This window comes from Chiroxiphia lanceolata, chromosome 12 (genome assembly GCF_009829145.1).
Source record: "Chiroxiphia lanceolata isolate bChiLan1 chromosome 12, bChiLan1.pri, whole genome shotgun sequence".
Taxonomy (NCBI): Eukaryota; Metazoa; Chordata; class Aves; order Passeriformes; family Pipridae; genus Chiroxiphia; species Chiroxiphia lanceolata.
In genome coordinates, this window is record NC_045648.1 from 17,162,205 (window position 1) to 17,186,370 (window position 24,166).

Here is a 24,166-nt window from a genome sequence, read left to right on the forward strand (position 1 = left end):
CCTGGACCAAGCCTGGGGTGTCCTGGCCGTGCTCCAGACCTTCTTCATCTTCACAGTGGCACAGTGCTGGAGGTGGAACCTGTGGCCTGATCCTGCTACTTGTTTAAAGCTAAGTGGCTCTTTATTTTCCGTCCGGGAAGGGAAGCAGCTTGTTGGTGTTTAGCTGCCGTAAGGAGGCTTGAATGGAGCCTGGGGAGACATCACAAAGGAGAACTCACACCAGCCCCAGTCCATCTTCACTTATGGAGCCTACTATTATTTTATGGAGTCTCTGGAGGAGGATAAAGCTGACACATTCCCAACAGCTACTCATAAATTGCCAGGAGCAGGGAGGAGCTTGGGGCTGTTGATGATTCTGTGACAGCATCGCTCACGGCTTTAGCCGGTGCTGGGGGGGCTCACTGTAAAGGACCACAAGGGTACTGTTCCTTCTGTGGTAGGACAGGGACTGGTGTCTTCTCCTGCAGCACCTCAAGGAGCTCTGGGAGGGCTAGGATTGGAGCTGAGGAGGTGAACGCTGCAGGCCTACAGCCCCAGGCTCTCCCTCTGAGCTTACGCCGCTCCATGAAATCAAAATTCAAGGAGAATTCTGAAATCACCGACCTTCTTCCAGGGGGGAAAACACAACCAATGGTCTCCAGGTGTGGGCAGGGGCTGGAGGAGCCCCTGCAGTGCCGTGCCTGGAGGTCCCTGCTGGCTCCCAGCCCGGGCTGCCCTGAACTAAACGCCGGGCTCTTGAGGCTATTTATGTCTTGTCAGCTCGCAGCCAGAAGCAATTTAATCTTGGCTGAGCGCTGCTGAAAAGGAGCTGCTGGGCCCCGGTGCTTCGTTGGAGATGATAAAGAGTTGATAGAAAAACAAATTACGACGATGGCGGCTCAGACGCCGTTAATCAACCTCCCCGCAACAGCGCGGTGTGAATAATTAATAATCGTCGTTAAGGAGGATTTAAGGGCGGCTCGGGGTTAAGGTGCTGCGTGGGATCAGGGCAGAGGGTTGCGGGAGATGCTCACGACGCTCTGCAGAAGTCGGTGATTCTCCAAAGCTCCTCAAAATGTTCCAAACGTGGTGTCACCAGCTTGGGCACACTCGAAATACATTTTATCTCCACCTCCGCAAGCTACAGGTTGCAAACTCCTGGGGGAGAGCACGTGGCTTGGAAGGATGGAGGGAGCTGCAAGCAAGCGTGGGCTTTACCTGGAACTGTAGGGTAGAGATACTTCTTCCTTTTGGGAAGAAACACTGAATCTCCTCCTGGCTTTGAATAGTGACTGGGGGTTTTTTTTGGGTAGTTAATCACAGGCTTGCTGGAGGTTTGGGTATTGGTTGCCTGCGAAGCCTGGCATTGTTCACACCTGCTATTTTTAAAATGGTTTGTTCTCCTGCTGAGCTTTATTTTGCTTAACCACTTGTGAATTTTCTGGTAAAACCCTCACTAATTATCCTGCTGTCACTGCTGCTGATGGTAAAACCAAGGGAGATGTAGATACAGTGGTGGGAATGAAGACGTGCACTAAGAAACCTGCTTCTGTTACCTGGAATGTGAAAGAAAATAGGGAGAATATAAGAAAATGTCCCAAAATAGTGATCTGGAGCAGTAAATAAGGATGGGGGGGTGGGACACTGGCCCAGCATCACAGCTTATGTCCAGGGCTCCCCCCCCAGAGCAGGGCTCCATCAGAGAGCTCCAAGGTGCCTGTGCAATTAAAGCAAGGTTGTTTCTGGGCTCTGCCAGCTGGAATTCCTCCACATGGGGATTTTAGTGAATATTTGGCAAGGTTGGATGAGGCTTGAAGCAAGCTGGTCTAGTGCAAGGTGTCCCTACCCATGGCAGGGGGTTAGAATGAGATGAGATTTAACACCCTTTCCAACCCAAACCATACTGGGATTCTGTGATGTTTGGGATGAAAATGTTCACTGAAATTCCAGAACTGGAGCCTGAACAGATGCTCTCTTGACAGGATAGAGGGGTCTCCAGGGAGAGCATCCCTGCCTGCGTGCCTGTGCCTGCTTCCTGCCTGCAAATCTGGCACCATGCCCCTGCAAAACCCCCAACCATCCTTGCCTTCTCTCAGTGATGGATTGGGATCCATTCTCTGCTCTGCTCTGCAGGTCAGGGGATCCACCCCCACTTTGTGTTTCTGCTCCTTCGCTGCCACTTTCTGGCTGTCCCAGCCCCAAGCTCCAACTGGTTTCTGAGCTGACAGAAAAAAAAAAAAACCGAGGGGGAGAAAAGCTGATTTATGTATTTTTCCAGACTGCTGGTGATCAGAGCACCCAGATTTCCATGCCACAAGTGATCCTCAGTTTTGGGCGTGTTATCCCTCATGGCAGTGGGTCACCAAGCCCACCACTGCTGCAACGGGGCAGCCTCGGGAGAGACGAGGGAGAGACAAGGGAGTGGTTTTAGGACAAAGCAATCCCTCATTACTGAGTTCGGAGGCACAGCCACGTGTCGGAGGGGATTTGCAGGCAGCGGCTTTGAGGAGCCCGCGGGCTGCTCGCCGGGCTGGAGCTTTTGCTTCAACCCCAGGAGGTCCAAAGATGCACGAAGGGTTTGGATTTCAGGGTCTGAAGTGGGGCAGAGTGGGTTTTAACTCCTTGCATCCCCAGAAACGTGAGATATTTAGATGGATTAACGCTGTGTGCTGCCTGAGACGGTGGCGCTGCGGGACGCAGGGGGTGGGGGACAGCACCGTCTCTCACTTGGCCGGGGTGTGATGGGAGCAGGAATGGGATGCGTGAGGAGCAGCTTGTGGCTCTGCTGCTCCTTATCACATCAGCTGGTGGGAATTAATGAGCTGGGGTGGGGGGAGCCACTGCACTCCTGCCCTTCCCCCCAGATTGGGCTGAGATCCCAATTCCCGGCAGAGTCCCTATAAATTGCAGAGATGCCTGGGCTGGTGACAAGGGGGAGCAGGGGGATGACAGGAGCTGGGGAGAGGAGTGGTTGTTGGGAGGTCAGAGGGACATGGGGGACATAGAGCTGTCTTAGATGGTTAATCCCTGTTTTGGTGACCTGGCCTGGGATGTGTGGACCCCAGTGTAGCTGCCCCCCATGGCACCATGCTGGGCAGGGGTGCTGGGATGATTTCATCTTGTGCAGGATCCTCTGGTGCTGCAGGGTGTCCTCCCAGAGAGCCTGGCACCACTGTGACACTGCTGTGACATGGTGACATCAGTGGTGTGGAGCCACAGGGGACAGGGTGTGGACACACTGGGGACAGGGAAGAGGCAGCTGTGATGGGAATGTGGGGGGGCACTACCTTTTCAGCTTGCTCTCCCTCATCTGGGACCAGTTTGGGATGTGGGGATGTGCTGGGATGAAATCTCCTCCCTCTGGGCTCTCAGCACTGACCTGGGCCATGGGGACGAGGTGGGGTGACAGGGACATGGCTGCAGCCCTTCCCACCTTCATGTATCCTCACTCGCTCCCGGCAGGTATCCAAGTCCCCTGCTGTGACAGAGGGTCCTGGGCACACATCCATGGCTGGTGGAGGACACGTGGCCCCCGTGGGGAAGGAAACCATCACCGTCACCCTCCACGGTGCCAGCAACCTGCCAGCCACACGTGAGGGCCGGGTGCCGTGGCCGTACGTTGTTGTGTGAGTATCCAGCATCCACCAAGGGGGACAGCAGGGATTGTGGGGACACAGAGAAAGGGTTTGGGAGCTGCCACCCTCTTCATGAGCCCCGGGGAGGGGGGAACCTCTCTGGCATTGCCACCGTGAGACGCAGGGAGAGGAACCAGGACTCCTCGCTGCGATGGGGGAAGGCAGACACGAGGCACTTCAGCTTGCTGGGGTGTCAGGAAGAAAGTGTTCCTAATATTGAAAGTATAAAATGATGTCAAAGAATCCACAGGGTAATGCTGCCTGGGTTTGGGGATGATATCACAATAAATAAAAGAGTGTTTTAATAAATAAAACAGGATGTTGGGTAAGGAGGACTTGGCTCCTCGTGCATTATGCATGTGCCAGGGGACTCAATTAGCCGGTCGGGCTTTGGTCTGTGGTAAGAGGGAGGCCGTCCTGCTCAGCACTGCCATCCCAGAGGCAGAGGGGCTTCACTTCCCTGGAAAAGAGGGGAGAAAGCAGCTGTCAGTGCCTTCAGAGCATCACCTGGCCGCAGAGCTTGGTTTTTGCAGGGCATCTCCCCAGGGCAGTGCTGGGTAGGCTGGTACCCAAGTGGATCCATCAGTGCCAAGGGAACAAGGCTGCAGAGTTGGGGTTCATCCACTGGGAACAATCAGCAGCCAGGACTGTGAAAGCCTGGAAACATCTCGTGTAAAGCAAACTGTTGCTTGCTGGGTGTTTTCCAGAGTAGAAACCCTGAGCTCTGCAGTGAAGGGGGTCCCAGGGTCTGTCATTGTGACAGAGCGCCCGGTGCCAGCCCCATCAGACATCCCAGAGGCTCCCTGGGCAGGGGGGATGTGGGACTCCATCATCAGGATTTTGGCAGCTGGGGCTGGCTGACACATGAGCTGGGAGCCTCCACTGCCACCCCTCTATCACCCCATCCCCTCTTTCCCAACCCCCCCATGCCAAGGACCCGCTCTCCACCCCGACAGCCTGAGTAACTCTACGGCAGGACTTGTCTCTATTTCCATAAACCAATTATACCCAGATGATCTCCGGAGATTTAAACATCAATATCCTAAATGATAGCACGAGGGTGGCGTGTGATTGTTGCATCTCTCTTTACATTCTGGTGCTGCTCCATCACCGCATTGCCATGGTAACGGGAGAGTGATGGAAGGGAGGGGAGGGGGGTATTAGGGATGCAGGACACATGAGGGGCCTTTTAGTAACCATAGTGAGGGAGCCAAGGCAGAAGGGAATCACTGATTGTTTTTCAGGGCACTTGCTCTTTAAGGAGAGTAGCATGTTGCAGATAAAAGGTGGGGTTTTATGGGTGGGAGGGAGAAGTTGGAGGGGGATGTGCTGGTGGGGAGTTTGGTGGCATCCAATCCCCCCAGAACAGCCAAGGGGTAACCACTGGAGCCATCCTAAGCCCAAAGTGCCAGCACACAGAGCATCACCCCACATAAGGATGTGATCCAAGTGGGATGGGAGGGAGGGAGCAGCACCTCTGCCCTCTGTGGCTGTGTCCAGTCACTTGTGCCTGGACTCAGCATCCCACAGTGCTCCGTAGCTGTGTGCACCACTTCCAGAGATTTGGGGAGGGAAAGGTTTAGCAGAGCGAGCCTGAAAGACCTTGAGGAGCAGAAGATCCCACACAGGGGCTTTGGCTCACCCTGCCCCAGAGAAAGCCTCCTCCTCCGGGGATGCTCTGGGGATCTGGCAGCACCTTGGCTCTGCTCCTCACCTTCTGAACACCCAAAAAATCCTCCCTCCCTGCTTTCAGGGGCACCGGTGGGTTTGTTCCGCATCTTCCTTTCACTCCCTCGTGCTCACAGACAAATTGCTGCCGGACGGGCAGGATGCAGGGATGACCTTGGCGTGCCGGAGCCGGGCGTGTTTGCAATTAACGGCACAAAGCGCCTGGCCCCGGCCGGCTTCTCCTCCCCGCTGAGTACCACGGGCGGGTGAAAGGACCTCCTCGCTCCCTCCTTTCTGCTCTTCAGTGCCCAGAGAAGCAACTCAAGGTCGCTGCTGAATGCACCAGCTGCTCCCGGGCTGGGGGATGGGGGGCCGCTGTCCCCCTGCCCACGGGGGACCTGTGAAGGCAGCAGTCCAGGTCACGGTGCCATGGGATGCTCTCAGAAAGGGTGTTCCTGTAAAGTAAAACCTTTTGGTTCTGCCCAAAATTAAACCAGGGAATCAGCTGATAAACCCAGAGCACTGGGGCTGTGAGATCAAGCGGTCCCTCCTTGCCGCAGCATCCTGGTGGGATGAAGATGGGACATCCCAGGGTTAGAAGATCGGGAGCAATGTAACAACTGGGATATCAGCCCCGAGAAATAACTCACCCTGTAGAGATAATAACTCATAACACCGGATAAATAAACATTCTGAAGGCTGGGCACAGCCCTGCCAAGCCCTTTGCTGGGCACCCCGGTGTCACAGCAGCGGGGTGGCTGCGTGCCGCCGCCCCCGAGCACCGCAGCCGAGACGTCGATGGGTAATAACTCCCCGGGGGCAGCCGTCTTTATCTTTTATCTTTATCGCAGCGGTGGGCGGATGGTGCATCCCCGCACGCACGGCAGAGCCAAGAGCCTGCCCCGGAGCCGGCAGGGAGGGATGCAGAGAATCGGAGGAGCAGCTCTTGGTGCATCCCAGCCGTGTCCTGCCCTGAGGTGTGCGATCTCATGTCTGCAGACCCCGCTCCTGCCTCTCCAGCGCGTCTGGAGCTGGCTGGGGGGAGGAGAAAACATGAAACCCTCTCTGCTCTCCGCTGTTCCCGCTGCCCCCGGCCTATTCATTTGGTTTTTGAGGCACACCCCTGTGCTTTGTGCAGTTGTGGGTTGTTTTCCTCCCCCTCCCCACTTCACAGCTCTTTTTGAATGCTCTCCCGTCCTTAGGCAAGTCTATAATGAAGGGGGCCTGTTCTCACCCTCCTGCTCCTCCTCCCACCCCCCCAGCCAAGGTCTGGCTTCATTCGGACTCTGAGCACGTTGCTGGGAGAGCAATCCCCCACAGAGCTCATTACTGGAGAGCCAAGTTTTTTTCCAGCCCCTCCAAAACAGTGCCAGCCTGATGGCAATTCCCACCTTCCAAAGCTGGCCAGCTGCATCCCTGTGGGATGCAGATGGGCTTTGCTGGTGGGGAAGGGGACACGTGGGAGATGAGAAAGGAGCACTGGATGTGGATGCAGCATGGCTGAGGACCTACTAGACCAATCTGTTCAGCAGGGAGAGGGAATGGAGGTCTTGCAACCATCCTCCCATCCATCTGGGATGAACCTACTCGGTCCCACCTGGAGCTCACCCTACAGCTGGAAGGACCTTTGTGAACGAAACGATCTTTAAGCGCCCTTCCATCCCACACCATTCAATAATTCTGTGCCTTATAATCTCTTTTCCCCCGGTGTTGGAGTCTCCAGTGACACCATCTCAGTCACAACAGTGCCCTGGTAAACTGTCCCCAAGAGCCATGTTGGCTCTGCCCCAGGAAGAGCTTTTCTTGGAGGGGCCAGCACCAGAGGGGCCAGCACCAGAGGGGCCAGCACTTCATCACCTTGATATCCAGAGCAACCCCTTCACAGGGCTGGGATATCTGTGTCACAGTGGGATGTCACCATCCCCTTTCACCCCGTGAGTGGGGGTGCAGGGACTTGAGGTCACCACATCACCAGGCAGTGGGACTCTGCTGTGGTTTTGGGACTCCCAGGATAACACCAAGTGTCTCATTGGGCAGTGGAGACGCCCTAAAAGATCTTCCAGCCCCACTAAAAGTGTGTGTGGGATTATTATTATTAGCCAAGCTAATGAGTAATTGGTGATTAATTGATAAAAGTGGGAGGAACAACCCCAAAACATGCCTGATGGTGACACCAGCACAGATGAAGAATTACCCAGGTCTGTAGCAGTGAACACAACCATAATTATTGCTCAGCATTGTTATGTGCCGAGTCTAATGATGACAGTCGTTAACATTCAATCTTCTCTCTCTTTTCCCAGCAGCATCTTCCCTGTCCCTTCATCAATACTGTGGATAATTAGCCTCCGGGGCCTGAAATAGCCTTTGGGATAAAAGGGGCTGCAAACCCTGTCACTGGGGGCTGGGCAGGATCCAGGAGTAAAAGCGGCACTGAATTCCCAGCAAAGCCCCCCCAGAGCAGGGGCAGAGCTTTGCTGAGGGCTGGATGCTCCCTCTCCCAGCTCCCTGCTGCCACATTCCCTGCCTATTTTCCTCCCTTTTCCTCACAGTGAGACCAGTGGAGGGGCTGAGCAGAAGCTGGAGGCGTCTCGTGCCTCCTCAGAGCCCACCCACACACCCACCTGGGAGGAGGAGGTGGTGCTGGAAATGGATGCTGAGGATGCAGGCTGGGCAGGTGAGAGCATTGGAGGACTGTAGGGACAGGGATGCTGGGGACCAGGACATGGGACTCATTCCTCAGAGGGCTAATTTGGGGGTATTAGGGAGTCCCTGCTCCTCAGGACCCCAGGCAGAGGGAACGAGCCGTGTCCTGAGCTCATGGCTGTGGTGTCTGCAGGGCAGGACCAGGAGGGACGTGCCCAGGGTGGAACAGGCAGTGATGCTAGGCATCCTCCAAAGTATCCAATGGGAATCAGCATCAGAGGGGAAACACCCCAAATCTTTCCCCACTGCCATCCCTCACCTTGTATCATTTGGAGCCACATCCTGATGCTGTTACTCCCCACGCAGGGCTGCTAAATCTGTAATTGTGATAAAACTCGTGGAATTAGGGGCCAGGATTTGATTATAAAATCAGCTCCTTACAAAACAAACGTTAGGAACCAATCTTCACATCGTGCCTAATCCCGTTAGGCCCTGACCTCAATGAAATTGAGGAGATTTTGATGCACTTTTTGCCCCGTGCGGGATCATGAGAAATTCAGGGAGACTTGATGGGGCTTCCGGGTCTGCTCCTCCACCTCCCAGCATCTCCCAGATGTTTGGCCACGTTCATCCCCCAGGTGTTCATCCTGGAGCTGTCATCCCCAGGTGCAGCTCACAGCTTTTCTTCCCCGGCAATACAGTTTCCATCCTTTTATCTCCCAGAAATCCGAGTGTGATCCATCATTGGTGATGACAGGCAGAAAAGCCACTTGTGTCTCGCTCAACCCCAGAACGTTTTCTCTGGTGCTTCATCCAGGAGGAGCTGGGAGAAAAGGAAAATTTCCATTTAAATGGAGCACGTGCTGTAAAGCACAAGCTCAGGGAAGGGTGGACCAGGCACTTGCCTTCTTCATCCTCGCTTTGGGGACGTGCACAACCTGTGGCATTCCCAGGCTGGCCAAGCAGGAGTTAAGGCGGGTGCCTCGGCGCAGTCATTAAGCTGGGGGAAGGGAGGCCCAACTCTTGATGGCAGCATAAAGAGAGGGCGGTTTTCCCTTCCATCAGCTCCTTTTTTTTCTTTTTTCTTTTTTTTTTTTCCCATAAAAGGCTCCTGCTCCTGCTTGTCAAATAAATTGCAGCTTTGCTCTAATTTAAGGGAAGAACTGGGGGTGCCAGAATCCGTGGGGTGATGCTGCCATGCCAGGGGACAGATGGGGACCAGGCACCACTGAGAGGACTGATTTCATGGAGGACCCTGAGGCAGGGAGGGCTCAGGGCAGGATGGAACCCTGGAAGCTGAGCAGGGTGGGCTGGAGGCAGGGAGGTGGATTAGATGGATCAGTAGGAAATCCTGGCTTCTTAGACGGGAATCTGAGCTGTGTTGGTGCCAGCTTCGCTCTCCTGGAATTGCCTGGGACCTGTTCTTCATGGCTCCCTGGGATGCACATGTGTGTGTGTGTATTATCCTGGTCTGGGTGTAAAGCCTGCTCCTGTCCACTCCACCCTGGCCTTGTGAGGGGAAGGCCTGCTGAAAATTAATCACTCCATTGTCTCTGTCCCTTCCTCACCCAGACCTTCCCCCAAACCTCTCCCCTTCCCTAAACCTCTCCTCTTTCCCAAACCCTGCTCCTCCTGACAGCTGACCCTCTCCCTTCCAGTGCTGACCCTCACTGTGGCAGACAAAGCTACCAAGGAGGCACTGGGGACATTCCAGCTGCCAGTCCGGCATCTCCAGCCCTTCCAACCCCACCACTGCAGGCTGGTGCTGGTAGGTACAGCACGAACCCCTTCATCCTGCTCCTTATTCCTGCTTACAGTTTGATTTTCAACCACCTGTAGCTGGGGGCTGTGGGCAAAGGGAGCCTTGTGTAATGCCATAATACCGGTGGGAAAACCACATTTGGCAAGTTGGGGAAGGTGCTCAAAGAGGCTTGTGAGCTTCCTGAGAGGGAGGAACAAGGCAAGCGTTGTGCTGGGCTCAAATGTGGTGGAAAAGTGATGGGATTGCAAGCTGGGAAGTGCTTTCACCCTCAGGATCCTGGGAAGGAGAAGCAGGGCAGGGCATTCATTAAACACGGGCTGCTGTGCATTAATTAATGCAGGCAGGTACCCAGCCCCAGAGAAGCAGCTTCCTGAACCCCTTCATGGGCACTTCTCCAACCCAGGGACTTGGCCAGTAGTGCCCTGTACAGCTGAGACCTGATAAACTCACTCCATTACTCCCCCAAAATCAAACTCCCCTATGCTCAGGCTGGCAGAAATGAGCTTACACTTCCCTACATAGATTGGGAACGATGAAATATTTAAACACAGAAGGGTTTATTATATTGATCTTTTCTGGGAAGGCTCAGGGGGCCAGTGAGCTTTAATTACCAGTTGGTGCTTTATTGCCAGTGATGGGCTGTCCGTGCCCAGTGTCCACGTTTTGTGGCCTTGACCTTTTTTCCCCCCACGCTTTGCTCTCCTCCACACCCAGCCAAGGAGGCAGGACTCTGTGGGAATGGTCCTGCGTGTCACCATCACCCGCAAAAAGAGCTTCATCCCTCACTGTGATGGACTGAGCTACGTGGCCTTGGAGGTGAGAGGTGGCCTCGGGGTCAGGGGTGGCAGGGAGGTGTGCAGGGTCTGCACCTTGTCTCCTGCTCTGGCAGCTTTTTCCCCTCCCCACATTCTCTGTCCCCTCATCATGGACCCTCCACCTCCCAGGTGCTGCTGCAGGGGCTGTCTGTCCCCCTCACCACCCTCCCTAGGACCCTCGTCGCCGTGGCCAGAGTTGTGAGCAATGTCCAGGAGTACAAGTGAGTGATGGCCAGGGGTCTGCTGGTGACACAGGGGGGCGACCTGAGCATCCCTGGTGCCATCGTGCCCTCCCATGGCGCTTGGCTCGCTGGGGTGGATGTGGCCCCACACACAGTGACCCAAACCTTTCCATCACTCCTCAGGCACCGCATGGAGAAGCATCCCAGCTCTCATCCCAGCATCAGCCCCACCACCATCCTGTTCCCAGACCCTCCAGCAGCCGCCTTTAGCATCGCCCGAGCCGCCAACCACGGCTGCCCTCAGGTACGAGGCCGAGCATATCCGCAGGGATGCAGGGATCCAGCAGCATCCTTCCCGCTTGGGTGCCAAAGAGCATCCCTCCTTCAGCAGGGGAGCTGAGCACCCCACGCAGGAAAAACTTCGGGGCAAAACGATGCTTTGAGCGGCAGACATGGTCCTCACATGCAGAAACCCACAGGCAGCTCCTCGTTTGTGCCTTTGTCCTTCATTTTTCCCTCTGCTCTGCTCACGCCTCCGGCTCGAGTGCCTCCTCTCGAAGGCAGCGACCTTCTCCTCCCCGGGCCTCAAGTGCCGCGACGCACATCTTCAAAATAGCTGTTGCCAGGGAAACATCCCCTTTCCACACAGAGCATCGTCACTGGCAAGCGAGAGGAGGGCCCCGCTTTTGTTCCTGAGCCCTGCCAAAAAATTGGCAAGGAGGGAGGGAGGGAGGGAGGGGACTGGAGGGCTGGTGGGGCAGGGAGGAGGCGGGATGGAGCAGCCGAGCCGGGAGCCACCGTGTGTAGCTGCCACTCCTCGGAAGCAGAGCTGCTCCATCCTTTCACCTCTGCAAAGTGCCAGTCGAGGGCAGATGTCCGGCTGCACCCAGAGGACGGATCCAGCTGGTCCCCAGTGCCAGCGGAGCGCACGCGTTTCTCTGGCTCGATCCTCCTCCCCCGTGCACGGAATTTTGATCGGCTCGGAGCGAAAGGCCCTGGATCAACACATTCGGGGAGCCCATAAATAAAATATCATGGAGAGGAAGCCGGCCAAATGCCAAGTCGCCCGTGAGGCGCTGAATTATCATAAAAATCACTAGTGTGTTTCATTCAGTACAATAATTATTGGTTTATCCCTCCACTCCCCCCGCCCCTGCCTCCCTAGGTTCTTCTTGCAGGTAAGAGACGGAGGGAGCACTGGGACCCTCCACTTTGGGTCTGCACCCCCAGTCCCACCATGGCAATGGATTCAGGGTGCGAGTTACCCCCATCAACTCCAGACCAGACACAGGAATGAAATCCCTGTCTGCTACCCAAGATACTGGATATCTTCCCTCTCCAATCTTTGCAACCCTGAGGCTGCCATTTCCCGGGGATATTTCTCTTTTGCAAAGGCAGCCAAAATGCATTTATTTTGGATTTACAGGCATAAATACAAACACAGGCCCCCACAAAGTTGTGGGATCCATGTGCTGGGTCCCAGCCCCACATCCCTGGCACTGCTGCCAGCGCCAAGCAGTGGGAGCCCAACACAGGAGGACAAGTGATTAAACTCAGCCATCTGGCCTGTGTGCTGCCTCCTCCTCCTCCTTCTTGTCCTCCTCCTTCTCCTCCTTCCCTCTGCACCCACAGGGCTCAGTCTGTCTCGGCACATCCCCAAGGATGCTCTTCCTGGGGAGCTGTGTGACCCCCATCTCCTGCCTCAGTTTCCCCACCTGTAGGATGTGCTTCCCTCACGGGAGGATGAACTCTTAATGCCTGGGAGGAAATGTTAGGGGAAGGCTGGGGGGAGGAGGAGGAGGAGGGAGCATTGTTGCTCCAGTTCCAGAGGTTAATGGCTTTCCCTGAGTGAACTCCTGGGCGGGCTAATCGGATTCGATAATTCTGCCAGCCCTGTGTGTCCTCTCGCCTGTCGGTTCCCATCAGCATCTGCAGCCAACAGCACTTGGGTTCACCTTCAGCAGGGCACCCCTCTCACTCCTTTTACATTCCCAGGTCATTAGCCCTTCTCTGCCTGGCTGGGGCTCCTGGTGACCTGGTCTTCCTGGCCAGGAGTAAGCTGAGACCTGCACAGAGCCGCCTGCAAGAGTGTTGGGTGCTCTGCTCTCCTTGGGTGCTCCCATTGGGCCAGCATCCTCTTTGTCACCAAAGGGATTGCCACACTGGTGGCAATGGCAAATCCATGGGGCCTACTACAGAAAGCCATGCTGCATCTGTCCTCCCAGGACCAAGCTCAAACCTTTGTGATGTTGGTCCCCTCTAAGATAAACCTCCTTCAGGGCTATTTTCCTTGGGAATTCTCCAGCTTAACCTACTTAACTGGAGCTTCTCACTCTTGTCTGTGGTCTGCAGCATCCAGACAGGCATCTGTGAGGAGCAGGGATGGCCTCATCCCTTGGGAAGGCAGGAGAGGGGCTGTAGGCTTGGCTGCCTCTACCTCTGCTCGTGCCAAGGATGCTGCCTTTGAACCAGCCGTTGGGAGATGAGCTGGGACAGCCAAAAAGGATGAAGGTGTCTCTTTCCTCCTCCTCCTCCTTCTCCTCCTCCCCATCCCCTTTGTTGTGTTTCTGCAGGTGGCCCTTGGCAGGGGTGGCTGTTGTGCCAGGATGTCTGCCCAAATCAGTGCATTGGCTCTGACGCCCCGGCACAGAGCATCCATCTGTCCCACCGAGCCAGTGGGAGACAGCCCGGCCCCAGCGAGCATCCTGCCCCCTGCCCCCGCCTCTAAAATCAGGGGGGGAAATCAGGAACGTCATCTCCCATCCCTCTGCTGGTGAGAGGAGCCATGTGGGCTCAGGACCTCCAACAATTGGGGTCAAATCAGCAATATGCTCCCACGTTTGACTTTGCCCTTCCCTGCTGAGGCTGAAACGGCACCATCTCCAGTGCCTCGTACAGGTCGATGCCAGGAAAAGTAACTGGAGGTGGCATTTTGTGGTTTTGAGATTTTCCCCAAAAATTGGGCTTTCTGAGGCTGATGAAACAGCCCCATGGGCTGGGAAAGAAGAGGAGTGGCTGGAGGGTGCTGAGCTGGAACCAGCTGCTGTGAGCTCCTCCAATCCATGTGCATTTTCCTGAGGACTGCCAGGCACAGCCCAGGCTACCAGCAGCCAAACTAAGCTATATCCCAGCTAAAAATCCCTAAGGATTCCCCGACAAATTCCTGAATGAGAGAGCCAGCCTGGTGCTGAGCCAGCACTAACAGCACTGCCTGATGCAGCCCGTCGTGGAGGATTTTTTCAGGCTCTGAAGCATCCCAAGCCCACATTCCCCATGCTAACACCTCCCAAGGCTGGATAATGCACCTCTGCGGCTCTCCGAGGTGCATAATGCCCATTAGCATCCCAAAACGTGAGCAGAGGGAGATGCCCCGCTCTTCCACCCTCCCCAACAGAGCAGAAATGTGCTGATGCAGAAAAGCCGATCGGCATCTCGTTCCCGCTGGGCGATGCTGGCTGAAGGGATGGAGTAACAGCATTAAAAAGGAGCTGCTGTCAATAAATTCTTGGCGTTGGGAAGTCAGTGTTAAGGTTGACCTTTGAAAAGCTGGCGGGGCTCTCCGGAGGCCAAGCGGAGTAGCCGCCGGTGGGGACAGAGTGATGCCATTTCCAGCGACGGATGGCAGCTCTGGGGATAAACATGCTTCCCACTATTCTATATATCTGTCGGGTGACCTGGAATTCATGTTTGGGAAGGGCTTTTGAGGTGATAGACAGACCCTAAACGCCTGCAAAGCAGCCCCTTCCCAAGCGTGAGTGCTGTGTTCCCCCACAAATATGGAATTTCCTGTTGTCTCTTAAGATATCCCGACCAGCTGGTCCCCAGGAGCAGCCATCCTGGAATGCCTCCTTCCTCTTCCAAGGCCAAGACGCTGCCACCATCTTCTCCGAAGACACGGCTCTGACAATTGAGTTTTATCCATACAAAGACGGTGAGTCTCAGACTCCACCAGGGATGCTCTCTGTCATCCCAGCTTTGGCTGCTGTGCCCTCATCCAGCTGTTCTCATCCCTTCCAGTGTGGGATGCTCCGGGCACCCTCATTCCTGTGGGATACTCGGTGCTGCCCCTCATCAGCCGTGTTTTCCAGGAGCTGGCAGCGTGCAGCAGCGGAGTGCACGTGGATGGCCTCGCTGTGGAGGTGAGAAAGGGGCTGTGGGGTAACACTGGGTAGGTGATGGTATCTACAGATGATGGTATCTACAGGTGATGGTGGGATGATGGGATGGTGGGATGGTGGGATGGTGGGATGGAAATCCCACCTCCGCGTCTGGCTGAGCGGCCTGGCACAAAACTCCCAAGCATCCCCCAGGAAGCTGGGATCTCTGCTCCAAACCACAGCCCTGCACCTCTGGATGACATCTAGATGATGCCAAAGCCACCAGGAGCTCCAGTGGAAACCCAATTTGCCTCCCCAGGGCACCGACCTCCAAACCACAGCTGGAACCATCCCAACCGTGGGGCTCTGCCTGCAGCTCCTTCGATTTGAGGTGAGATGCTGGGGATGGAAAATCCCGAGGTGAGGAGGGATGGGGACAGGGACGGGGAGGAGATGGCTCTTTAGAGCTGCCACCCTCTCTCCAAACCTTTCAGCTGGGCTGGATCTGGGTTTTGTCCCTTGTGCATGTTGTCCCAAGGCTCTGGATCATGTTGTCAGGCAGCTAGAAAAAGCAGCATCGTTCTTGCCATCACACATCCATCGCTTTCCCAGGGATTTTGTCACATGCTCATATTCCCAGGAAATCCTGCCTGGAGACGTGGCACAGGCAGGGTATTTGGGAGAGGCTGCTCACCATCTCAGAGTGGAGAAACGCCAGGCTGGTTAACCATGGTGACAAATGTCCAGCTGTCTTCCTTCAGCATTTGTGTTCCCCAGGGATGTCACAGCAGGGAGGGAATGCGGCTGCTTTTCCTGGGGAGGAGGAAACCCCGCCAGCCCTTGGCTCCAGGTCCGTGGGCAGGTTTGGATGCGTCCACGAGCCCAATCGATCTAATTACTGCAGCCACCAGCCTCTGCTCCCATCTGCAAACCAAAAATCCTCTCCATAAAGTGAATTTGGGTCCGGTCTGGATGCTGCATCCCTGAGGAGCTGCGGCGGGCAGGGGCCGGCTGGTGGGGGGCTTTGGAGTGATTGCCCAGGGGGGTCAGCAAAAAGGGGTCTGCGTGTGATGAATTATTCACATGGGTGTCACTAAGTGCAGAATTAATCCTTTTGCTTCCAGCTGGCTGCTGCACTAAATTATCACTCGCAGTCATGCGGGAAAATGCTGCAGAATTCATTTAGCTGATTATTGTTTTGATCTGGGAGCCGCAATTTTTTTTTTCTCCTCTTCCTCAACCTCTCCCATTCCGCTGCTCGAGCCCTGCCTTCCCTAATGTATGTAAGAGCTGGGAGTGGAAACAAAAAGCGAGAAAGCCAGAGCAAGCCTTGGGCTCTGGATAATTCATCCGGCAGTGGCCCAGGCAGATGGACCCGGAGCGATGCAAATCAGTGAGCGAGTTCCTACCGAGCGGGGTGAGGGCATGTTCTGATCCTTGTTTCTTGCCTGGAGGTCAGGATTTTCTTAGGAAAATGCTCCAACTGGCTGGCTGTGATCCCCAGTACCCCAAAACCAGCAGGTAGGGGAGGTGTTGCCTCAGCTGCATGGGCAGGGACTCTCCTGCTTTGGGCAGCCCTAGGCTTCAAGGGATGCTTGAAGGCTTAATTTCCAGCTTCTCAGCTCATGGATTAGTCTTGAGCTTGGCTTTGGGACAGCAAGAAGGGGCCAAATGGGGGCCAAGAGGCACAGACAGCCAATACAGGACTTGGATGAACCTGGTGATGCACTGGGCCTTTGTACCAGCAATGTCTCTGTGGTGCAAGGAGCCACAGCATCCCTGCCCATGCCTGAATCTGAGGAGCCCCAGCATCCCTGTTCATCCCTGAGGTGTGAGGGAGCCCCAGCATCCCTGCCCACTTCCAGGTGCAAGGAGCTGCATCATCAGCTGCTGTCCATCCTTGGAGTGTGAGCAGCCATGGTATTGCTGTCCATCCTCGGGGTACAAGGAGGCCCAGCATCCCTGTCCATCCTTGGACAGCCATGGAATTGCTGTCCATCCTCGGGGTACAAGGAGCTGCAGCATCCCTGTCCATCCTTGGACAGCCATGGAATTGCTGTCCATCCTCGGGGTACAAGGAGCTGTAGCATCCCTGTCCATCCTTCTCCATGATTTCTCACCCCACATCTCTCCCCGCAGCCGATGGCAAAGGAGAACACTCACTGAGCTAGTTTTCTTTCCTTTCTTATTTTTCATTTACCTCAGAGAGCTGAAAATGGATAACCCAGATTGGTTGGGCTCTTTATAACAAACAGCAGCTAAATAAACCCGAGGTGCCATCTGGTACCCAGCACACTCGGAGCCGGGTGTAAATCCCGGCTGTTCCATGGCCTCTGCAGGGATTTCACCAACTCCTACCAGGGGCGTGGATGCCCAGAGCTTGGTTTCAGATGCTCATATCAACCCTTTGTGCTGAGAAAGTGTCCTCAGTGACAGGGTTTTCCAGGGAAAAGGGGCTACCCGCAAACTAAACTCCCTGTCTAAAAACTCTGCTACGCTTGTAAAAGCCACAGGGAAAGGGTTTGGAGCATCTGCTTTGTTAAAAGCCAAGAACCCAAACACTAGGAATGAGCAAACAGTCGTGTTATCCCAGGGAAGGGGCAGTGCTGGGTTGCAGCCTCCTAGTAAAGGCACTGAGACCCCCAGGTTTGCCCCCACCCAGCCCTGTTCCCCCCCATCTTCATCCCCTCGAGCTCCCCCTCTGGACCCCACAGGAGAACAAAAGACTTTGATCATCTCAGGGAGACAAAAAAATCAAAGACTTCAGCAAAACGCTGGTGTTTTAGCAAATTAACCTTTGGCATTCAGAAAAACCCAGGTTTTCCAGGTTTTTTTCCAAGGGGAAAGCCTATAGCCAGCTTCCTCCACCTCGGTACTGGCTGGAGCTAAAGGCAGGACTCCCGTTTTCCCTTCACTCCAGATTTTCCTTTTTCACCCCAAATTTAGTGTCTTGCCCAAAAGAGATGAGTTTGACCTCACAGTAGCCAGTGGTAAAGCCACGTGCAGGGCCAGCAGGATGCATTCCCAGGCGATTCTGAGCCTCATCCAAGGGCTGGAAAACACACACTGGAGGCATCTGTATTACTGAGGGATTTATTTATATCCCTGTTTAATAACCAGCCTTGTTTTACGCTTTGTTTTGGCACAACCCCACCTTGCTCAGCCCATTAATTTGGCACTTGGGACCTTCAGGGTCACCTCAAGCCTCTGCCACCACTTTGCTGAGCGCCCTTGGTCATGTCACCCGAGATGGGAGTCTGGGGACATACTGGCACATAGTGACAGCCTCTGAAAAAAAAAAAAGTGAAAAGATAGTGCCAGGGTTTTTTTCCAGGCAAGGGGAAAAAAAAATCAACAGGCTGGCTATTTCACTGCTTAAACAGCTTTAATTTATGTGATTGCTGCTGTTCCAAACACAGAGCAGATCGGTGCCTGGCGTAAATTGTCACAGCGCCGGGGTGTAAATTGTCACCATGCCAGCCTGGCCATCAAACCCCTTTTGGGCTGGCCAAAAAAAATGGGTTTACAATTGGCTGTGGAGTAGGGAATTGCCATGTGTTTCCTGATATTTCAGCCTGGTTTGTACTCCTCGAGCACCAGAACTGGGATTTTATCCCCCAGTGTGGATGCTGACGCTGGCGAAAACTTTGCTTTGGGGGAATCATATAATCATGGAATTGTTTGGGTTGGAAGGGACCTCAAAGACCATCCAGTTCCACCGTGTGCCGTGGACAGGGACACCTTCCACTATCCCAGATTGCTCCAAGCTCCATCAAACCTGGCCTTGAACACTTCCAGGGATGGTGCAGCCACAGCTTCTCTGGGCAACCTTGTGCCAGGGCCTCCTCACCCTCACAGGGAAGAATTTCTTCCTAATCTATTTTTTTTCCTGATAAAAATTATATTCAGCCCTTCCCTGCTGAGCATCTTTTCTCGGTGAGCCGGTAAAGCCCCCGAGGGCTTCTGGCACAGCCAAAGTGCTGCCAGCTGCTGATCGGCACTTGCCAGTCAAACACGGCCCCCATTCCTCTTATTGTACGGAGGATTACAAGAGTCGTGATCTCGGCCAGGGAGAGCCAAACCAAGCAGGGAACGTCTTTGTTAAGGGGAATGGGTTGGTTTTCGCCGCCGGTCCCGGGGGAGCGTTCAGGGCAGCGCTAATTGAATTAAGAGCACGTTCGCTCGGGCTCCGACGGGCCACGGTGGCCGCGGCCATCGCTCCGGAGCGGCGGCAGCAGCTGCTCGCCGGCCTCCGTAATTGCAGCCAGAGCCTAAACTGTTGCATTTTGCATGATGCTGCTCCCCCGGGAAGGGGGAGAGTGGTGGGGCGGGGGGCGGCTTCACCCGGCTTTGATGCTGGAGGAGCTCGGCTGAGGTCGGGGCCGGCGGCGGAATGAAAGGCGGCGGCTCGGGGGATGATGCTGCTGATGGTGTTAATGAGGCAGCGGTGGGGAAGGGCACGGGGCGCCTCCGGACACCTCCTGCTGCAGAGGGGGGATGCGCCCGCCCTCGTTATCCGCACTAACGAGGCGAGGCCGGGCGCAGGCACGGAGGAAAACCCAGAGAGGGCCACTTTGCCGTTGCCCATGCCTGTGGCCAATTTGGAGAGGGCATCCAGGCTGATTGCTCAGCCGACGGAGCCAGGAGAGCAGCTGGAAGGTGGGGAGCGAGGATTTTCGGGGTGGGTGCAGGGATACCATGCCTCCATACATGAATCCCAGGGCCAAGGCAGGTCCTCACCACCCTGGGAGCCAGGACTGGGCAAAGCTCCCTATCTGTGACCTTGCCACTCAGGTGGCAGCGAGGAGCACATGGACTCCATCGTTTATTCCATTAGATCCTGCTTCCCCCTGTAACTGGATTAGAGGGGAGTCTATAAAAGCCAGGCTGGCGGGAGGAGAGCAGGACGCGCAGAGCCGGGAGTGGGAAATGAGGGGCAGGGAAATCACATTACTGCTGCCAGCAGCTTCTGGCAGGGCTCTGGCAGGGGTTGTTGGTGTGCTGCAGGGGCCTTATCCAGCAGGCACCTGAGGCGAGGGCAGCACTGGCTGGCAAAGTGGTTTCTAACATCCCACTGCACCTTCAGGGCCTGGATACCCACCTCCCACCCACCTGAAGGCTGAGGATGGGCATGGGCCTGCTATTTCCACCACCTCAGGCACAGAACTGCCTCCTTCTCCTCTTTCTCCACCTTGTCACGGGGTCACCTCAGGGATCCCCTCTCTGCCCAAAACTCCCCTCGTAACTTCCTTTTGACCGACCCACAGCTCTTCCCCATCACTCCAGTGGCACACTGGGGATGTGGATGGGGGGGAGAGGAGACATGCAGTGGATGCAGATCAGCCCAGATGCCCCCTCGTCGCCCCTGTCACCACATCCATCCATCCCACAGACCATTGCCTCTCCCTCTCCAGAGACCAGCAGCATTCCTGACCCCGTCAGGCAGTGATGCCCTCCCCAGCCTGGACCCTACCACACTCAGCACCCTCCAGAGCAGCAAGGAGCCACTGGCAACACCCCTGTACCCACTTTATGGCCAGGTAAGGACCCACGAGGGCATCCAGAGGTGCTATGCCAACACCCTGCCCATGGCATCCAGCCTCCTTGAAGGCACACACCATCCTCATAAAGGTGAAAAACCAACATAAATCTCAATTTTTAATCTCTCTTCCAATGTATGCATTGCTGGGAGTGGCTGGTTTTACCTCCAGCCTGGCTGTAGCAGTGATTTCTTGTGTTGTGTGGAGCATCCCTGTGGAGCATCCCTGCTATCCAACTGTTTCAGGGTGGCACAGGGTCTGAAGGGGGGACATCATCCCATCACCTTGCTGGGGGCAGTACTTCAATGCGCCAGCTTCGATCTAATCGCTCAATCCCAAATTCATTTAGCAAATTGTCTCCTGTTATCATTGCATTATGTGGGAGAACCCAGGCACCTCCAGCTCGTACCTTTCGGCTCCAGGAAAAAAATAAAAGCCAGCTGTTCTCCTCCTCCAGCCCTTTGTACTGACAAATGGAGCCCTTGGATGAATTTAAACCCGGCCCTCGTGGTCCTAATGTCTTCCTGTGCTTTAAGCCATCTGGCTTTAAAAATAACAGGTTGTTAAAGCCCAGTTCTGCTTATTAAATAGCTTGGAGAGAAGGGGTGGAGGGGGCCCATTCTTTCCAAAACCCCACTTATTTCCCCATCAGCGGCTTCCCAGACCCCACCTTCAACCTGCGATCCGGGCAGCAAAGCAAGAAGAAAATTAGCAATAAAATAACCACCATAAAGAAAAGAATAATACTACAGCAAAGCTATTTGTTTTTCCTCCAGCTGTTTTAATTCCTCCAATCCACTGAGCTTTATGACTTCCCTTTCCACGGCTTCTTTATGCTCAACCTAATAGAAACCCATAACGGGGCGTGCGGGGGCGGGTACCACAGCACAGCTTAAATGCCATCGGGGTGTGAGCTCCGAATTTGATGGATACAATTACCCAGGGGCTCTGGAGAAGCCCCAGCACCCTCCAGACCTGCAAAGGATCCAGCTCAATGCTCCAAGCAGCCTCAAATTCAGCTTGCTGCATCCTCACAAGAGCATCCCTGCGAGGATGGGTGGGAAGTGATCTCAAGGATGTTTCCAGCATCCAATTTTAAAAGCCCGAATGGGGCAACAGGAGCCCGGAAATGTTTTGCACAAGGTCTGGGCACCCCTGCACGAGTATTTTCTCTCTTTCTGTCTAAAAAAAAAAAACATTGCTGGTAGGATTAATATTTCCCCTCACACGCACAACCTTTGGCAGCAGTTTTCTTTCCTTTGCTTTTTTTCTTCCCCCCTAAAGCACAAATTATTTTCACTTGGCTTGCACTGTGGCGCGGGGGGATTTGCTTGGAAAACCCGTCTCCTGACAGCCCCGGGAATCGGGGCTGACACCCTACTAATGGAGCGTGTGTGCGGGAGGGAGCCGGGACGTGACAGCCCCCCCGGCGGCGGGGTTTGGGGGGGCCGGGGGGAGCACTCGGCTGATCACAGTCCTGTCACTTCTTCCCTCTCCGCTCGGGCTGATCAAACCCGGATCCTCATCCCTACCCTGCGGCTTTGGAGGTCCTGCTCTGGATCTGCTCGTTAACGCCTTCATTAGAAAGTGGGAAAACAAAGCGATGAGGAATATTATCGGGGATGGGGCAACCCTCCTGCTTTTCCACCTCCCACGGGGGTGGAAATCCTTTGTGCGGGGACATTAACATCCCTCCCCTCCCTGGGCTTACCAAGTTTTCCTGCTGGACGAGCTCTCCGACCTTAGGCTGAGCCTTGTCTCAGCCTAACCATGTTTTCCTACCCTCCTGCCCTCTCCCGGAATAGATTTGTGCCTCTCTTACCGGCTGATGAATAATTTACAAGCAGCACTTAACGATTAGGGGGGCGTTTTCTCCAGCCTCCTCAAACATTTGCTTCTCCTTCAAGCCTTTCTTTCCCCACTCCCGTCACACACATATTTCCCTGACCTGTCGACGCAGGGGGATTTACAAGCCACAGGGTCTCTCGTGGAGCTGGGAGAAGTAAATGTCGTATTTTTTTCCATGCTGGTGTTTTGTTCCCAGCACTGCACGTGTACTGTCAGCTCCATCACGTAAGATAAGAGCCCAGATGTGCAGTTGGTCCCCAAAAATATCCCATAGAAGAGGAAGCCGTGATGGGGGGGGGGGGGGGAGGGGGATTTCTTGCTTCCCAGCAGCATCGGAATCCCTTTGCTGGGCCCATATCCAGTTTCTGTGTGATTTCCGAGGAAGAGGGGGGGCTTTTGCACCCACTGAGCAGGGTCTGCTGCCTCAGCAAGCTGGGAGGGGACACCCAGCGTGGTGTGGTGCTGCTGGGCCCAGCAGCTCCTTGGAGCTGGTGCCTGAAAAGTGTTCTGATGGCGAGGGGAGAGGGGGGGCAAGGGGTGAGGGATGTGAGGGGAGAAGGAGCTGTGGAAAAAGAGGATGCTGCAAGGGGTGAGGGTGCTGTGAGGGGAAACCGGCATTCAAAGGATGAAGATGCTGCAAGGAAAAAGGATGGTGCACAGGGAGAAAGTGCAGCAAAGGGTGAAGGTGCTGTGGACCTGAGGGTGCTGGGAGGGATGGGGAGAAAGATGAGGATGCTGCAAGGAAAAAGGATGGTGCACGGGAAGAGGGTGCTGCCAGGGACAAGGGTGCTGTGAGGAAAGAAGAGGATGCGAAGGATGAAGATACTGCAAGGAAATAGGATGGGGAACGGGGAGAAGGTGCAGCAAGGGGTGAATATGCTGCGAGGGTAGAGGGTGCAGCGAGGGGAGAGGGTGCTTGAGGGGTGATGGTGCTTCAAGGGGTGAAGATGCTGCAAGGGGAGCGTGGGATACAAAGGATGAGGATGCTGCAAGGAAAAAGGATGGTGCATGAGGAGAGGGAGCAGCAAGGTGTGAGGATGCTGCAAGGGGAGAGGGTTCTGTGAGGTGTGAGGGTGCTGCAAGGGGAGAGGGGGATTTGAGGGATGCAGATGCTGCAAGGGAAAAGGCTGGTGCATGGGGAGTGGGTGCTGCAAGGGACAAGGGTGCTGTAAAGGGAAAGGGTGCTGTGAGGGGAGAAGGGGATGGGATAGATGAGGATGCTCCAAGGAAAGAGGATGGTGCACGGGGAGAGGGTGCAGCAAGGTGTGAAGATGCTGCAAGGAGAGAGGAGGCAGCAAGGGGAGAGGGTGGTGTAGAGGGAAAGGGCAACCTGAGGGGAGAAGAGGATGGGAAGGATGAGGATACTGCAAGGGTAAAGGACAGTGAACCCCATCACCCCTGTGAAGGGAGAAGGTGCTGTGAGGGAAAAGGGTGCTGGAAAGGGAGAGAGTGCTGCGAGGGGTGAGGGGACAGAGGGGTGCAAAAGATGAGGATGCTGCGAGGGAAAAGGATAGGGAGAGGGTGCTACACGGGGTGAAGGTGCTGTGAGGGCTGAGGGGACACAGGGATGTGAAAGATGAGGATGCTGCAAGGGACAGTGCAAGAGGAGAAGGCGCTGGGAGGGGTGAGGGTACTGCAGGGGGTGTAGATGCTGCAGAGGCTGAGGAAGCTGCGCGGGACGAAGATGCTGCAGGGCCGAGGGTGCTGAGGGCGCAGGCGGCCGCCGGCCCATGCGAGGCTCCAGCCCCATCTAGCGACAGCTCTGCCGGTCCCGGCTCCCCACCGGGGAGGGGACAACCTTCCAGCGCGGATACCGCTCCTCTAGAACCGGGATGCAACCGGTTGGGACGGAGATGCCTCATTTTGCCCAGCCCGGGGATGCTCGGAGATGTTTGCCGGGAACTGGGCACCCATGGGTGCCCCGGCAGCCACGGGCACGGGGCTCGGTGCGTGGCAGGCTGGTGGGTACAGGGGTGGATCCCCCAGCAGGATTAAAC

The 24,166-nt window shown here is 55.3% G+C and overlaps 1 protein-coding gene across 1 annotated transcript in view; it reads left to right on the forward strand.

Moving 5' to 3' along the window:
• CCDC33 (coiled-coil domain containing 33) overlaps positions 1-24,166 on the forward strand; it is a 41,759-nt gene that overhangs the window by 9,294 nt on the left and 8,299 nt on the right. Inside the window, exons 4-13 of the mRNA XM_032700666.1 lie at positions 3,442-3,605; positions 7,832-7,956; positions 9,584-9,693; positions 10,402-10,503; positions 10,632-10,723; positions 10,868-10,988; positions 14,486-14,615; positions 14,702-14,823; positions 15,101-15,172; positions 20,196-20,321. Coding sequence (XP_032556557.1) covers positions 3,442-3,605; positions 7,832-7,956; positions 9,584-9,693; positions 10,402-10,503; positions 10,632-10,723; positions 10,868-10,988; positions 14,486-14,615; positions 14,702-14,823; positions 15,101-15,172; positions 20,196-20,321 — 1,164 coding nt within the window. The remainder of the gene's footprint in view (positions 1-3,441; positions 3,606-7,831; positions 7,957-9,583; positions 9,694-10,401; positions 10,504-10,631; positions 10,724-10,867; positions 10,989-14,485; positions 14,616-14,701; positions 14,824-15,100; positions 15,173-20,195; positions 20,322-24,166) is intronic.